Here is an 18,092-nt window from a genome sequence, read left to right as displayed (position 1 = left end):
AGATTAACTATTTTGATTATTATATAGATTGAGTATTGTGTTGTATATTTAAGTTCTGTAAGCTGCCTTGAGTCAATTTATTTTTGGGGGGAAGGAAGGATGGGAAATTCTATTAATTAATAAATAAACAAGCCTAACCTAGATATTACTGTGCTGTCAGCTGGGCAATCTGGTTTTATAAAAGGGTGATAATATCACATTATTAGTTGACATTTTAAGTAAACACTCAGAAAAATCAGAACCAGCAATAATTGTTATTTATATTATTGTGATATAAACCAGTGTGTCTCAACCTCAACAACTTGTGTGGATTTCATCTCCCAGTAATTGGCTTAAAATAAGCCAGTATTACAGCATTTATGTTATCTGTTTATGTATTTGCATCCTGCCTTTATTATTTTTACAAATAACACAAGGCAGCAAACATATCCAACATACCTTCCTCCTTCTATTTTCCTCACAACAACAATCCTGTGAGGTGGGAGTGGGCTGAGAGAGAGTGACTGGCCCAAAGTCACCCAGCTGGCTTTCATGGTTAAGACAGCATTTGAACTCACAGTCTTCCACTTTCTAGACTTGAACCTAAACAGTATAATTTTTGAAGGCTTAAAAAAAGTGTTTTGGAGCAACCTTTTGCTAAGCATAGATTTCCTTTTTTTAATTAAGTGGATTACAATGTGTTATTATAATACATTGTAATATAATAACACACTGTAACCTATAGGATTGCAAATAGGATTATTGCTTCATCTATTTATATGCTTTGTGCAACTCATCAAGGATATCTTTTATCTTCTGTCATTTCACAATGGAACCACTGGCCTTATTTTATCATGCCAATTCTATATATAAAATGGTGGGAGGTCAACATAAATTGTGGTTGTATGTGATTGTACAGTATATTACATCTTATTGACCAATACAAATGTTCTATATCAAAGCATATTAATACTCTGATAAATTGATAAATCTGAAAGCCAGTTACAATTTTTTTTCTTTTAGAAAACTGGCTTTGATAAATGAAGTAAAAGCCAAAACTTATTTGCAGTAACTTCTCCTGGTGTGGACCCCAGCCTGTAAAGAAGGAACAATCGTATCAACCAGTTGGTATATATGCTATTATAAATTGTTCCAGAGTTTTATATTGAATTTATACACTAGGACATTTAAAACAAAATAATTCATAGGCGAATAGGGGTGTTGGATACTTTGAACTAATTGTATTTTTAAATCGTTTGCCAGTTGTATTTTTAAATCATATGACCTACTGCAAGAGGAAATGGGGTGTCTACAACTGTGGAATAGCAAATGTTGAAAGAAGAAGAAAAAACAAAAACTCCAGCACTCTTCTTCCTTGAGAAGTCCTCTCTGAACTTGGTTGTTTCGTTGCAGACATTTCATTATCCAAACTAGGTCATATCATCAATGCTACCATGGTGTTATCTAGTTTGGGTAATGAAATGTCTGCAGCAAAATAACCAAGCTCAGCGAGCACCAAGGAAAGAAAAGAATAGAGTAGAGTAGAGTAGAGTAGAGTAGAGTAGAGTAGAGTAGAGTAGAGTAGAGTAGAGTAGAGTAGAGTAGAGTAGAACAGAATATTTTTTATTGGCCAAATGTGATTGGACACACAAGGAATTTGTCTCTGGTGCAGAAACTCTCAGTGTACATAAAAGCAACAAGTTATAAATCATGATCATAATCATAAAACACAATCATCATAAATCCTAAGATACAACACAGTGATAGTCATAGGATATTAAATAAAAACAACCCTGAGCTACCAACATTCTCCTCTATTGGTACCCTTCTTCCTTCTGTGCCCTGGGGTGCTGAGATTTGGGTCCATTCCCCTAATTCAAGCAAGACGCAAATTAAAAGTCTCCAAAACTTTACTGAGATTCTGCAGACTCTTAAAATCCCCCATGTTCTAAAAAGGCACATTTAGTTTTTTTGTGTTCGACAGCTGCAAAAACAAGCAGGGTATATATGGGGTAGGCAGATTCCTCGACGAAGCTGTGCCATGTAAATTCTTCTCCTGTTGAATTTCTGCCAGTATGAAAAGAAGAAGCAACAAAGGGGGGGGGGGCTGTTCTCATCTTTTGCCATGTATCCGAAGCAAAGTCCTCATTCCCCCATCCCCTCCCCCACCCTTTTTAGGTCCTTATCTTGGGGGTTTCCTTTGGTTTCCTAGCAACCTGCCCCCAAGATTCTCCCCCGCCCCTCTGTTAATTTCCCCCTGCATCATGTGAACTTCAAGGATATGACGTCATCACTGGGTTCCCTCTTATCCTTCTGTAGGCATTACCCATTTGCAAAGCCGCAGGATTGTGATAACTGCCTGGTGTTTTGCAACTGCTCTTGATTGTTGCCTTAGGAAACGAAAAGCAAAAGTGTGAGGATTTCGCAGAGTCCCGTTTTCTAGGATACGAGGGCGGTCTTGGGATGGAAGGGGAGCCTTTAGGAGGGTCGGAGGAAAGGGAGGAATCCAGAGACAAAGGTAAGAATAAAGATCTCATCTAAGGAGCCTGAAGCCATTGGAAGCGGAGCGGAGCAAACCGCCAGAAGCTGCTGATTCCTTTAAGACGAGATCATAACTGTTTTAAGGGCTCCTTTCTTGTCTACGCAAGTATGAGAAATAGGTTTTAAGCTCTATAATTGACAGCCAGGCATTTGGGAGGAGTGTTGAGAAATGAGGAAATGAAACAGCGGAGATGGAAGGGATATTTTAAAACAGGAGTGTTTTCAACAAAATATGACAGGCAGCAGATTAATTTATATATATATATGTAAAATTTATACTCTCGGTGTGGGGTTAGAATTGTTTCTTTCAACTATCTCTATACCACAATGGAAGAGCAATTGGCTGGTTAGAAAAGCTAAATACAGGAAAACATTTAGTAGATTGTTTGGTTGCCCAAGACTCCAGCATGTCAGAAATTGCAAAGATGCAGCTCTTCAAAATTTGCAATTTTTTTCTGTTTCCTCTTTTGAAACCTATCCTTGTTTGTTGCATTGTGCTAAAAAGATTCAAGATTTGGAATGGTTCTTGCCATCTGCTTGTTTAAATTAAATTTTGCAGGATGAATGCTCCTCTTGCATTTGCTTTCAAACGGCCCAATCAACATCTTAAGGTCAGGTGGCAGCTGCCTTCAGCCATAGATGAGTTGAATGTCATAGCTTATGATAGAATGATGCACAGAGCCACAACCTGGTGTATGACATGTCAGCTTGGTATGCAATACAGGGATTCACTCTGTAGTGCACATCCAGAAAATTAGACTGGCTAATCTAAGGTGTGTGGCGAAACAATGCCACATACTTCCTGCCTTCTGGTAACTGTAGAGCAGGGGTGTCAAACTCAATTTCATTGAGGGCCACATCAGGGTTGTGTTTGACTTTGTGGGGGTGGTCTGGGGTGACCAACTCAAAGTCATTCATGTCGGGGGCGCCTGTGGTGGCTCAAGTGCTCTTCCAATGGCTACAACATCCTCCTGCAACCCTCTGCGGTGGCTCTCCTGAGCTCTGTTTTCACTGGCAGAGGCATTGCGGGCCAGTCCTTCATTGTTTTCAGGGTGGCCCTGCAGGCCATATCTAAGCACCTTAAGTTTGACACCCCTGCTGTAGAAGAATCTGCCATGTTGAGATGTATCTTCTGTAATTCTGTTTTCTGTTATTTGGATTTATGTTCCCAATGAAGATCCTAGTTACAAGATTCGCCTTACACAATGTAAGCCGCCCTGAGTCTTCGGAGAAGGGCGGGATATAAATGTAAATTTTTTAAAAAAATTCCCTGTCTGACGCCTGCAGCCTTGTGCTTTCTACAACAATATATAGATTGTAAAAAGATTATGGGAGCTATAGAAGAGATTATTTATAGCTCAGGATTGAACTGTAGGGTCCTTGGTGCTCTCTGAGCTTGCTGTTTTCTTGTAGACATTTCATTACCTAATTAGATAACATCATAAATGCGGAATAACAGTTGGAAGGGACCTTGGAGGTCTTCTAGTCCAGTCCCATGCTCAAGCAGGAAATCGTATACCATTTCAGACAAATGGTTGTCCAATCTCTGCTTAAAAGCCTCCAGTGTTGGGAGCACCCACAACTTCTGGAGGCAAGTCGCTCCACTGATTAATTGTTCTAACTGTCAGGTTAACTTCTCCTTAGTTCTAGGGTGGTTTTCTCCTTGATTAGTTTCCACCCATTGCTTCTTGTCCTTCCCTCTGGTGCTTTGGAGAATTGATCCCTCCTTCTTTGTGGCAGCCCCTGAGATATTGGAACACTGCTATCAGGACACTGATAATGAAATGAAATGAAATTTCTTTGATTTTAATGAAATTGGTAGTGAATTGTCTGCAAGAACATTGTAGCCTATGACTATCATTAAGTGTTGTATCATTAAGTGTTAGATTTGTACCTTATGACTATCATTAAGTGTTGTAAATGTTGTACCTTGATGAAGGTAACTTTTCTTTTATGTACACTGAGAGCATATGCACCAAGACAAATTCCTTGTGTGTCCAATCACACTTGGCCAATAAAAAAAAATTATATTCTAAGAAAGCCACCAAGCTCAAGGACCACCAAGGACTCAACAAGATTATGAGAGCTACAACATCCACAATCCCCAGTCATCTGAGCCACTAGCCATACTGGCTGGTGTTTGGAAAGTGCAGCCCTTCATATCTTGAGACACCCACTTTGAGAAGGTTCTTCTAGAATTCCTTGCCACTTAAAAAGTGAGGCGTCAAGCTGCCCTCCTCCCAAATATGCCCCATATTTAGGAAAACTATGCGATTTTGGCCACTGAATACTGGAGTGGAAGGTTTGAATGGAAAGCTCCCTGGGTGTCAAGGAGCAAGTGCATCACAGAGACCTGTTTTGGATACGAGATTATTTTCCATATTCCATTATTTTCCACGCAAAAAATGGCTCCAGTTAGCAGAAAGTGATATCTGTAAATCAAGGTAGTCCTTGATTTACAACAGCAAGGCAGCTGTTAAGTGAGTTTTTTGTCCCATTTTACGACCATTTTTGTCACAATTGTTAAACGAATGACTGCAGTTGTTACATGAATCATGCAGTCACTAAGCTAATCTGGCTTCCCCCATTGACTTTGCTTGACAGAAGTTGGCTGGGAGGGTTAAAATGGGATCATGTGACCCCAGAACAGTTTAATTGACATAAATACTGGTAGTCCTTGAGTTACAACAGTTTGTTTAGTCACTGTTTAAAGTTACAATAGCACTGAAAAAAGTGACCGATGACCATTTTTCATCCCCAAAGTTATGTGATTTACATTTGGATGCTTGACAATTGACTCACATTTATTATGGTTGCAGTGTCCCAGAGTTATATAATCCTCTTTTGCGACCTTCTCACAAGGAAAGTCAATGAGAAAAGCAGATTCACTTACCTGTATTACCCTATTACTAATTTAACAACTGCAATGATTCACTTAACAAATGTTAGGTAAGAAAGGTGATAAAATGGGGCAAAATCCACTTAACAAATTTCTCACTTTGCAACATAAATTTTGGGCTCAATTGTGGACATAAGTTGAGGGCTACCTGTACATGCCAAGTGTCTGAATTTTGATCACATGACCATGGGGATGCTGCAATGATCATTAAGTGTGAAAACTATTCGTAAGTCACTTTATTCAGTGCCACTGTAACTTCGAACGGTCACTAAATGAATGTTGCAAGTTGAGAACTACCTGTACTCTTTTATTTTTTCTACTCTCTGCAGGTGTTGGGGTTGGAAATCTTCTTGAGATGGAAGATCTCAAGAAGGAAGCACCAGAAGGATGGCTAGAGAAGCAGGACCCAGAAGCTACTCTGAGCGGGGAGCAGAGAGCCTTAATGCTGGGGAGCATAGAGAGAGAAGGAAGACCAAGAGGTGTCATTAATGCAGGTGGGAAAGAGCAGGCAGAGCTTGATATCCCCGATAGCTATTCAAGAGCTGACGATTGTCAAAACCAAGCCAAGATAGAAGGCCAGAGATGGAGAAGCCAGGTGAGAAGACGCCGGATGAAAGAGGTTTCCCAAGATCCTCCAGGTTTCATCAACCTCCTGGGCATCCTGGAACCGCCACCTCCTCTTCCGCCTTCCACACCCCAGAAGGTGGTAAACAAGCCCTTCCATTGCACGGAGTGTGGAAAGTGTTTCTCGCAGAGCTCTGTGCTCATCGAGCACCAGAGAATCCACACAGGGGAGCGGCCCTTTGTGTGCAATGTGTGCGGGAAACGATTCTCCCAAAGCTCCACCCTGATGGGCCATCAGAGGATCCACACAGGCGAGAAGCCCTTCGCCTGCCCTGAATGCGGCCGGGGCTTCAGCCGCAGCTCCGCTCTGACCGAGCACCAGCGCACCCACACGGGAGAGACTCCTTTCCCCTGCCGGGAGTGCGGAAAGGCCTTCAGCCGTACCTCCAACCTGGTGAAGCACTTGCGCACCCACTCGGGCGAGAAGCCATACAGCTGTGCCCTCTGCGGGAAGCGCTTCTCGCTCAGCTCCAATCTGCTGAAGCACGAGCGCACCCACTCGGGGGAGAAGCCCTTCCCCTGCCCCCTTTGCGGGAAGCGCTTCAAGAAGAAGACCCACCTCGTCTCGCACAACCGCGTCCACACCGGAGAACGGCCCTACCGGTGCGAGGAGTGCGGGAAGTGCTTCTCTCAAAGCTCGTCTCTGATCGAGCACCAGAGGATCCACACTGGGGAAAAACCCTACAAGTGTCCCCAGTGTGGCCGAGGCTTCTATGTCAACTCCAAATTGGTCAAACACCAGAGAATCCACACGGGGGAGAAGCCCTATGCCTGCTCGGCCTGTGGGAAAACTTTCCGATACAAGCAGCAGTTTCCCCGTCACCTGGCCCATGTCCACCCAGGGGAAGAGCAGGTTTCTGTCCTTAACTTGGGGACCAGTGTTAATATGCTACTCTCCTAGGGTGTAATCCCAGGGCCCAGTGGCTGGCCTTTAAGTCCCAGAAGGCTAATCCCAGTCAGAGGCAGAATCGTTGCCAAATATGGTTGATTCCTAGAATAGCATCTTTTGCTGAACGATTCAAGCAGTTTCTGAGGTGCTCCAACTTACAGAGATAGTCCTTGACGTTAAAACCACGATTGAGCCCAAAACTTCTGTTGCTAAGCAAAACAGTTGTTAAATGAGTTATGCCCCATTTAATGATCTTTCTTGCCACAGTTGTTAAGGGAATCAATGTAGTTGTTTAATAGGTAACACAGTTGTTAACTGAATCTGGCTTCCCCATTGATTTTGCATGTCAGAAGGTCCCAAAAAGGAATAATGTGATCCTGGGACACTGCAATTGTCCTAAATACATGCCAAGTTGCCAAGCTTCCAAATTTTGATCACATGATCATGGGGATGCTACAACAGTCATAACTGTGAAAAACGGTGACAAGTCACTTTTTTCATATTGTCGTAACTTCAGACGGTCACTAGGTACATGGTTGTAAGTCAAGACCAGTGGTGGGATTCAGCCAGTTTGCACCACTTCAGGAGAACCGGTTGTTAACTTTCTGAGCAGTTTGGTGAACTGGTTGTTGGAAGAAATCATTAGGGCAGACAACTGGTTGTTAAATTATTTGAATCCCCCCACTGGTCAAGACTACCCATATTTCTACCTTAGTGAATGTCACAGTTGGGTGGTCTACTTCATGATGCCGCCTTTATCCTCATTTAAAGAAGCTACTTCCCCAAATTATAGTTTGTTTGTTTTTTTAGTTAATTATACAGTATAGGTAGTCCTCAGCGTATGACCACAATCAAGCCCAAAATTTCTGTGGTTGTGATACATTTCTTATGCTGTAAAATGGGAGTTTTCTTATGACCGGGATATCTACGAGACCGCCTTCTGCCACCGATAGCCTCCCAATGACCTGTGCGCTCCCACAGAGTGGGCCTTCTCAGGGTGCCGTCGACCAAACAATGTCGGTTGGCGGCCCCCAGGGGGAGAGCCTTCTCTGTGGCAGCACCAGCCATTTGGAATGAGCTGCCTCCGGGGTTACGCCAACTCCCCGACCTCCGGACCTTCAAACGGGAACTGAAGACTTTATTATTTCATCGAGCAGGGACTAGCCTAAGTGTATTTTAATTGTTATTTTAAGGGGTTTTATGTCGGTCTAAGACCGTTTTAGTTGATTTGGCCTACTAAATATTTGTTTTTAAATTCTTTTAAATTTGTTATTTATTCTCTGTATTTTAATATGGCTGTAAACTGCCCTGAGTCCTTTGGGAGAAGGGCGGTATAGAAATTAAATTATAAATAAATAAAATAAAAATAAATTTAACAGCATTTTTTGCCACGGCTGTTAAGTGAATGACTGCAGTTGATAAATTAGAAAGCTGGTTATTAAATGAATCTGGCTTCCCCATTGATTTTGCTTGTCAGAAAGGTGCAAAAGGGGATCACGTGACCCTGGGACACTGCAACCCTCATAATACGAGTCAGTTGTCAAGCATCTCAGTTTTGATCATGTGACCACATGAATGCTACAGTGATCGTAAGTGTGAAAAACGGTCATAAGTTCCTTCTTTCAGTGCTGTTGTAACTAAATGAACTGTTGTAAGTGCATGTCCCTATGACAGAGGCCGTGGTGCTTCAGAGGGTTCCCATTACAGCCAGTTTGCAATAGGGTCAAGAGTTAGAAACTTGACATCTTGTTCCAAGTAGTCCTCGAAGTTACGATGGTGCTGAATAAAAGATAACTAATTCCAGCGCAGTGATGTGGTTGCAACTCAGGTTCTTGGCAACCAGCATTTATTTAAGATGATTGCTGTGTTCCTGGAGTTACGTGATTGCCATTTTGCAACCTTCCCGGTTGACTTCTGACAAGTAAAATCAATGGGGGAAGCCAGATTTGTCTTATGACTGCATGACTTGCATAACGACTGGTAAAAAAATGTTGTAAAACAGTGTGTGGTCACATGATTCATTTAACAACCGCATCGGTTAAAAATAGAAGTCCCAATTCCCAATTGTGGTTTTAAGTCAAGGACTATCTGTATATTAACTAACACAACATCTGTAGAGATTCTCAGTCATCAGGGTCATGGTTGTCCCAAAGGTACTTTTTCAGGAGCCAACTGGACTTTCTTGTTTTTTCTTTGAAGACATTTTACTTCTTATCCAAGAAGCTTCTTCAGCTCTGATAGAATAGTGGGGAATCGAAGGATTTATATTCTTTGCAGACAGCTGGTTATTTGTATCCTTTAAAGCAGGGGTGTCAAAATGGCGGTCTGTGCAGTGGTAAAATCTGAATCAGTTTGCTACCAGTTTGCTGGCCGCCCATGCGCGCCAAGCGCATGCTGCACAGTTTGAACCAAACGCATGCTGCATGTACTTGCGCAGTACATGGCAAAAGGAGGTTTGGGAAGGTAAGTAGAACAGTGGGGGAGGGATCAGCTGTGGCGCGATCTTGGGAACCTTTTTAAAAACTGTTTTAAAGCATTTTTCACTACCGGTTCCCCCGAATAGGTGGTAAAAAATGCTTTAAAAAAAGATTTAAGAAAAAAGGTTCCGACGATCACAGCTGCGCCGTGCAATCGTCGGAACTTTTTATTTTACTTTTTTAAAGCATTTTTTAACTACCTAATTGCCTGAACTGATAGTAAAAAAAAAATGCTTAAAAAGTTAAAAAAAAAAAAGTTCCAATGATCAGCTGAGCAATGCGCAATCGTCGGAACTTTTTTTTTTACTTTAAAGCCGTGAAAAAAATGCTTAAAAAGTAAAAAAAAAAAGTTCCAACAATCACACCTCACTCAGTTGATCATTGGAACTTTTTTTAAAAAAATTACTACCGGTTTGGCGAACCAGTAGCATTTTTTACTACCGGTTCGGCCAAAGCATCCTGAACCAGTAGCATTTCACTCCTGGGCCTGTGGGCCGGTTGCATCATGCACAGGCCATACCCATCTAGCTCCACAAAGGGAAAAAATGTCACAGTATGTCATGTGACGGCAATGTAATGCCACAAATTTGATACCTATGTATTAGAGGGTTGTTAAAGCACTTGGAGGTTTATCTGTGACCTCAGGGTCAACTGACTGATGCTTTTTTAGTCTGCAATTTTTTCCTCTTGAGAAAATTCTACTCTCACACTGTTCAAAGGGTGCTCATCCCAAATTGGAAATCATCCTCTTTTAGCTATACAATTTGGGATGAACACCCTTTGAATGGTGTGGAAGTGCTTTAACGACCTTCTAAGAGGATGCAAATGACCAGCTGTCTACAAGGAATATAAATCCTTCCATTCCCCACTATTGTGTCAGAGGAAGCTTCTTGGATGAGAAACGAGATGTCTTCAAAGAAAGAACAAGAAAGTCCAGTTGCCTCCAGAAAAAAGCACTTTAGGGACGCGTCATGAATTAAACTTATTGTATGTGGTATACGAAACTCAAAACTAATTACTTTGCTTAACTTTGTTTTTTTGTTACCCTACAGCTCATGACGTAGAGTTTTAATTTTCCATCTGCTCTGTGGAAAAACAAGGATTTTCTATGGATCTTGTTTTTTGTTTATGCTCTGTAGCCAGGGAAAGCATAGCAAGGTTTATTTTCTGGGCCATGGGGTTTTTGTTTTTTTGTAATCTGAAGTAAAGGTAAAATTGTACTTTGAAGTTTTTTCATTGAGCTAATTACAGTATTATCTAGAAAACATTCATTAACGCATTCAAGAAGTTTCATTAATGTTGACATTATTCAGATGGTAAGTTTATGATAACCACAAGAAAACTACGAACTGATTTAAAACTCCATATTGATGCTTTTTTCAGTTTTTATTCAGAGAAATTCCTTTCACAGTCAAGAGTGTAAAATTCTGTCTGAGAATAGAGACATTTTGACTGTTGACTGAATTTTAGAATAATTGTAAAAACTTCTAAATGCCCTTTTATCATTATGGAGCAGAACCATCTTTTTAGAGGTGTAACTGTTCAGAACGCTATAGGATTGTTCACTTTTTTTGCTGATTACTTGTGCTGGATCCATTCCAAGCTCTGTGTACCCTCTACTACAAAAATCATGGGTAGGAGGAACCATCATTAGTGGTGAGACTATGACATCTCTTGGACTCATCTCAAGAAGTGAGCAATAGACAAAGTAGTGACCTCCAAAAGGCACGTATGAGCTTCTCATTAATTAAGTCAGTCATCAGATCGTTGACAAATTTGGGTGGTATTTTTTTTATAGTCAATGTTCTTGAATTAGCTTCAGAACTTCATTCGTAAGAACCAGGATGAAAACAAAATGAAACCAAATGCTATTCTACAGTTAAATAATGAAGAAGCCTACCTGACACACGTACCTGTAACTTAGTCATTTCCACAGAAACTAGTGTTTCAATCATTGAGACGGAACTTCCCCCTATCAGGTAACATGTTTGAAAATTAGGGTGTGATCTGGTCCTAGTATTATGTGACAACATTGGAATAGATCAGTTTTCAGCTTGATTCCTTCATAATGACAGTTGCGTGTTTGGGCAGAGGAATTATACGATGGTGAAATCATTCCTTTTCGAAACAAAAACCGCTGGAGGGATATTTACAATGTAGTGAGAACTGTGAGTTTCACAGATTCCCGCTTTAGTGAGGGCAGAAAAAAGACAGGTAGTCCTCAATTTATGATGGGTGGCTTAACAATAAAGGGCCTGCCCAGGGGTGCTTATAACCCAGATCTGAAATTCTCATTGCAGTCACATGATCGCATTTGGGTTGCTCAGCAACTGATCCACATTTAACAGCTATTTGCACTGTCCCCCGGTCACATTATAGGGTTGGGTTTTTTATTTTTGTTTTTCTAGAAACTGGCTTTTACTTCCAAGTTTCAGCAAAAATACTCCCATTGTGAGTAATGGATTCACTTCAGAACAAATGACTTGCTTTACGACCGCAATATCCGCTTAATGACTATCACACAAAAGGTTGTAAAATTGGTTTCAGTCTTGTGATGTGTTTAACCACCAGCAATAATAGAACAAAAGCCTTGAAATTCCTAGAGATAGGACAATACAGGTAGTCCTTGACTTATAACCGTTCATTTAGTGACTGTACAAGGTTACAATCATACTGAAAAAAGTGACTTATGTCTGTCTTTCACAGTTCCAATCTTTGCAGCATCCCCATGATCATGTGATCAAAATTCAGATGCTTGGCAACTGGTTCATACTTATGACTTGCTATGTCCCAAGATCACATAATCCCCTTTTGCGACCTTCTGACAAGCGAAGTCAATAGGGAAACCAGATTCTCTTAACAACCGGGTTACTAACTTATCAACTGTGGTGATTCACTTAACATCTATGTTAAGAAAGGTCATAAAATGAGGCAAAACACACTTAACAAATATCTTAATTAGCAACAGAAATTTTGGGCTCGATTATCGTAAATCGAGGACTACCTGTAATTGTAGAACACCCTGGCATGTTCAGCGTTGCACCCATTTCTGTCCCCAGGAATTTTGTTAGCCTAAGTAGCTGTGCTTCAGTGCACAAAAAGGCCCTATAATCATTTCTACCTGCTGTTCCAATACTGTGTTACATCTCCATTTCTCACTCAGACATTGCAAAGAATCACTTTGCTAAAAATAATGACTTTCCAATCAGTTGATAAAATAATTTAGTCATGGACATAATGTGCAAGCCTATTGAATTTTTCTTTTGGATAGCTAAGGTGGGTGCACACACAAATCTTGTATCAGTTACATAATTGGTCTGTACTGGAGTAACTACATTTATCATCTCACTTTCTCACACTAAAGTCATGATGACATGGAAACATAGTCCTCGACTTACAACCACAACTGCCCCCCCCAAAAAAATTTCCATTGCTAAGCAAGACCATTGTTAAGTGAGTTTTGCCCCATTTCACGACCTTTCTTGCCATAGTTAGGTGAATCATTGCACTTGTTAAGTTAGTAACATGGTTGTTAAATTCAAGATGGCGCTGAGGAAGGCTGCCTCGGTGAAATGCTCTCTAATGGTTTCTTTATTTCTAATTGTTCTCTGTGACTCACTACGGATTTCCTACTCACGAGACCATCTGCTAAAAATTAAGCAACATTTCTTTAAGGAGCAGCTTTCTTTGATCTCACCCCCACCTGTCTTTACAAACACGGAGGAGATTCTAACACAGGAGGAGGCAATTCCCACAGAGCCATGGATTACTAAAAAAAACCAAACGACGGAAGCAAAGGAAGAGAGATAAACGAGCTGGGATCTTAAACAGATTAAGAAATCGCATTAAAACTCCTCTGCCTTCAATTTTCCTAACAAATATACACTCACTTGCAAATAAGATGGATGAAATACTCCTCTTAAACAAATACTATTCTGATTTTCGCAATTCAGCAGTCCTATGCTTCTCTGAAACCTGGTTAAATGAATCAATTGAAGATAGCAGCCTGAACACTCCAGGGTTTCAGATTGAATGATCAGACAGGATTACAGAAACATCTGGTAAAAAGAAAGGAGGAGGCTTATGCCTATATATTAACAACAACTGGTGTCAAGATTTTAAAATAATTTACAAATTCTGTGACAACAATTTAGAGACTTTAATTATCAACTGCAAACCATACTATTCGCCTCGTGAATTTTTCTCATTTCTTCTAATTGCTGTTTATGTTCCACCACAAGCCTGTGTAAACAAGGCATTACGAACTCTAGCTGACCAAATCATGGAGGCTGAAGCCAAACACCCTGATTCACTGGCCATTGTTCTGGGGGATCTAAACAAGGCAAACTTAAGGAAAGAGCTACCAAAATGGGCCTCTGTGGCTCAGGCTGCTAATGCAGTCTGTTATTAACAGCAGCTGCCTGCAATTACTGCGGGTTCTAGTCCCACCAGGCCCAAGGTTGACTTAGCCTTCTATCCTTTATAAGGTAGGTAAAATGAGGACCTAGATTGTTGGGGGCAATAAGTTGACTTTGTATATAAATATACAAATAGAATGAAGACTATTGCTAACATAGTGTAAGCCGCCCTGAGTCTTCGGAAAAGGGCGGGATATAAATGCAAATAAAAAAAAATACTTTCAGCATGTCAATTGTCCCACCAGAGGCAAGAATACTCTAGACCATTGCTATACAACACTAAAAGATGCTTATTGGTCTTTACCACGTGCAGCTGTAGGACACTCAGATCATTGCATGATTCACCTTGTACCTGCTTACAGGCAAAGACTTAAAACCACAAAACCAACAATTAAATCAGTGAAGATCTGGACGAAGGAGTCAAAATTAAAGCTACAGACATGCTTTGACTGCACTGATTGGAATATTTTTGAAGATACCTCTGCAGACCTGGATGAACTCACAGATACTGTAACATCATATGTCAGCTTCTGTGAAGACCTATGTGTACCTACAAGGAACTTGCAAATATACAGTAACAACAAACCTTGGTTCACACCTAAACTTAACTACGACATTCCAAAGAGGAAACCTACAGAAAAGGTGATAAAATGCTGTACAATCAGGCCAGAAATGCACTAACAAAGGAGATCAGAGTAGCAAAAAGAAGCTACTCTGAAAAGCTAAAGAATCAGTTTTCAGCAAATGAACCAGCAAACATATGGAAAACTCTTAAAAATATCACCGGTTATGGCAAACATCCTTTCCGGGCTGAAGGTAATCAACAACTGGCAGATGATCTGAATGAGTTTTACTGCAGGTTTGAAAGGAAACTATAGCCACCTATCTCCACAACCCCCATCTCAGACATACCAACAACAGCCAAGCCTCCTACAACTGACCCCATTTTATTGGGTTCACAACCCCTAGTTATCACAGAAAAGGAAGTGCAGGACCTATTTCACAGACAAAAGCCAGGAAAAGCTCCAGGCCCAGACAAGATAACGCCTTCTTGCTTAAAAGTCTGTGCTGACCAATTGGCCCCCATCTTCACCCATATTTTTAATAAATCACTAGAGATGTGCTATGTTCCTTCTTGTTTCAAACGCTCTACCATCATCCCAGTGCCGAAGAAGCTCACCACCAAGGAACTGAATGACTACAGACCAGTTGCTTTAACATCTGTGGTCATGAAAACCTTTGAAAGGCTAGTGCTTTCCTACTTGAAAACCATCACGGATCTGCTGTTAGACCCCTTGCAATTTGCATACCGAGCAAATAGATCAACAGATGATGCTGTTAATATGGCTCTGCACTACATCCTACAACATCTTGAGTCTCCAAAGACCTATGCAAGGGTCCTCTTTGTAGACTTTAGTTCAGCATTCAATACCATCATTCCAGACACTCTTCTAACTAAGCTAAACCAGCTACAAGTACCAGAACAGACTTGTAAGTGGATCACAAGCTTCCTAACAAACAGGAAGCAGCAGGTGAAGCTAAGCAAGATCACATCAAATACCTGTACAATTAGCACAGCCCCCCCCCCAAGACTGTTTGCTCTCCCCACTTCTCTCTGTATACCAGTGACTGCATCTCCAACGATCCATTTGTTAAGTTACTGAAGTTTGCAGATGACACAACAGTGATTGGTCTCATTTGAGACAATGACGAATCCGCATATAGACGAGAGGTTGAACGACTAGCCTTGTGGTGCAACCAAAACAATCTGAAACTGAACACACTCAAAACTGTAGAAATGGTGGTAGACATTAGGAGAAACCCTTCTATATTTCCACTTCTCACAATACTTGACAACACAGTATCAACAGTAGAAACCTTTAAATTTCTAAGTTCTATCATATCACATGATCTAAAATAGACAGCTAACATCAAAAACATCATCAAAAAAGGACAACAAAGAATGTTCCTTCTGCGCCAACTCAGTAAGCTCAAACTGCCCAAGGAGCTGCTGATTCAGTTCTACAGAGCAATTATTGAGTCTGTCATTTGCACCTCTATAACTGTCTGGTTCGGTTCTGCAATCCAACAAGAAAGACACAGACTTCAGAGGATAATTAGAACTGCAGAAAAAATAATTGCTACCAACCTGCCTTCCATTGAGGACCTGTATACTGCACGAATCAAGAAGAGGACCATGAAAATATTTACAGATCCCTCACATCCAGGACATAAACTGTTTCAACTCCTACCCTCAAAACGACGCTATAGAGCACTGCACACCAGAACAACTAGACACAAGAATAGTTTTTTCCCGAAGGCTATCACTCTGCTAAACAAATAATTCCCTCAACACTGTCAAACTATTTACTAAATCTGCACTACTATTAATCTTCTCATCGTTCCCATCACCAATCTCTTTCCACTTATGACTGTATGACTGTAACTTTGTTGCTGGCAATCCTTATGATTTATATTGATATATTGACCATCACTTGTGTTGTAAATGTACCTTGATGAACGTATCTTTTCTTTTACATACACTGAGAGCATATGCACCAAGACAAATTTCTTGTGTGTCCAATCACACTTGGCCAATAAAAAATTCTATTCTATTCTATTCTAAATGAATCTGGCTTCCCCATTGACTTTGCTTGCCAGAGAGTTGCAAAAAGTTATCACATAACCATGGGAATGCTGCAACATTCCCATGTGAAAAAGATTTCAGTGTTGTTGTAACAGTTACTAAAATGAATTGTTATAAGTCGAGGACTATCTGTAGATATAGTTCGCTGGTTTTAAAGCCTTAACTAATTCCTACTGCATTCTACTGATTCATGAATTATTCACATCACATCTTGCACAATTCTTAGAAGTCATTTGTCCAATTTTTCGGTCAATCCATCTCAATTTTTAAGAAAACGTTATTGCCAACACGGTCAAAACAATAAGTTGATGTAACCCGGTTATCCCAAAACTGTACATTTAGGGAAATACTCCCCTCCCCTTTCTTTCATTGTGTCCAATTCTGGAAGATTGGTCAAGTGTGACAGTTTTCTTTGCAATGGTTTTTCAGAAGTGATTTGCCATTGCCTCCTTCCTCCTTCCAGCTGGCTTTGTGCCTAAGGGGGGAGCCATGAAACTAGAACTCAGTCTCAGCTGATATTTTCACTACTATACCAAACTGGCACCCATGGAGAAATAGGATACCAAAAATTGGAGGGGTTATATAACCCCTATAACAAATTTGAAGAGCAATGTTAAAACATTGCTTTACTTGCCATGATAGCATTTAACTTAAAACTCACAAAACAGAGCATCAAAAAAATAGTCTGAAATTATTTAAAAATGTAAATAAACAAAAGGCTTGTTTTCATTTATGCTGACTCTTTTCATAGAGAGCAATAGAAACGTTCCTGTCCTTCATGCGTTAAGTAAGTTCCTTAGTGATACTCTTGAATAACAATTGAGTAAAAGGCTGTGTATAGAATATTTGCCCTAGTGCATTTTATTAATTTTGTACTGATGGTGTTTCAGATTTATTGTAATCATATGCTTTCATCAGTGTTTCTCAATAAAGACTCATTAAAAATTTCATACAGCCTCAAGCTTTGTCTGCAGTGCGTCAAGTTTATAAAAGTAAAAACAAAATATTCTTTTCATCAAAGCTTACCAAAAAAAGTGTCAGTGAAAAAGTGTATCAGATGATCAAGTGTATCTTCCAATGTCGTAAAACGACGAGCCAGATTGTTGGCAATATGCTAACAGCTTAGAGGGCTGTAAAGTCTAAATGCTATTGCTATTAGCATTCAGTAGCATCACTGATGTAGTATTATTTATGTAACTTACTGCATTTCTTTAAAAGCCCCATAGCAGAAATTCTCACAAGAAGCATGACAATTTTTTTAAAAAAAATTAGTCCCTTTGGAACTCCAAATATTCATACTTGGAGGATCCTACGTGAACTGGTTCTACACGAGATATCCTGAGCTTTATTTCCTTCTAGTCAAACTTTGTCTGATCTTGTATATTTTGGTACGTGATGTATTTTGATCATTCAGTCACTCTGAAATAATTGCAATATAACAGAATCACAGACCTTGGAGGTCTTCTATTCCAACCCCTTGCTCAAGTATTTCAGACAAGTGGCTGTCCAGTCTCAACAGCAGTAGAGCAGTTACAACTTCTGAAGGCAAGTCCTTCCACTGATTAATTGTTCTCACTGTTAGGAGATTTCTCCTTAGTTCTGGATTGCTTTATCTCCT

General features: G+C 40.3%; 1 protein-coding gene across 1 annotated transcript; it reads left to right on the top strand.

Annotated features, from left to right (window-relative positions):
- Positions 1-2,311: 2,311 nt before the first annotated feature.
- Positions 2,312-17,424, top strand: LOC131198376 (zinc finger protein OZF-like). The gene is made up of 2 exons (XM_058182947.1): positions 2,312-2,497; positions 5,749-17,424. The coding sequence occupies exons 1-2, from the start codon at positions 2,443-2,445 to the stop codon at positions 6,942-6,944; spliced, it is 1,251 nt and encodes a 416-aa protein (XP_058038930.1). The 5' UTR covers positions 2,312-2,442; the 3' UTR covers positions 6,945-17,424.
- Positions 17,425-18,092: the final 668 nt, after the last annotated feature.

This window comes from Ahaetulla prasina, chromosome 4, assembly GCF_028640845.1.
Source record: "Ahaetulla prasina isolate Xishuangbanna chromosome 4, ASM2864084v1, whole genome shotgun sequence".
Lineage (NCBI taxonomy): Eukaryota > Metazoa > Chordata > Lepidosauria > Squamata > Colubridae > Ahaetulla > Ahaetulla prasina.
The sequence above is the reverse complement of the archived record's forward strand: the minus strand, read 5'-3'. Positions and strand labels throughout refer to the sequence as shown.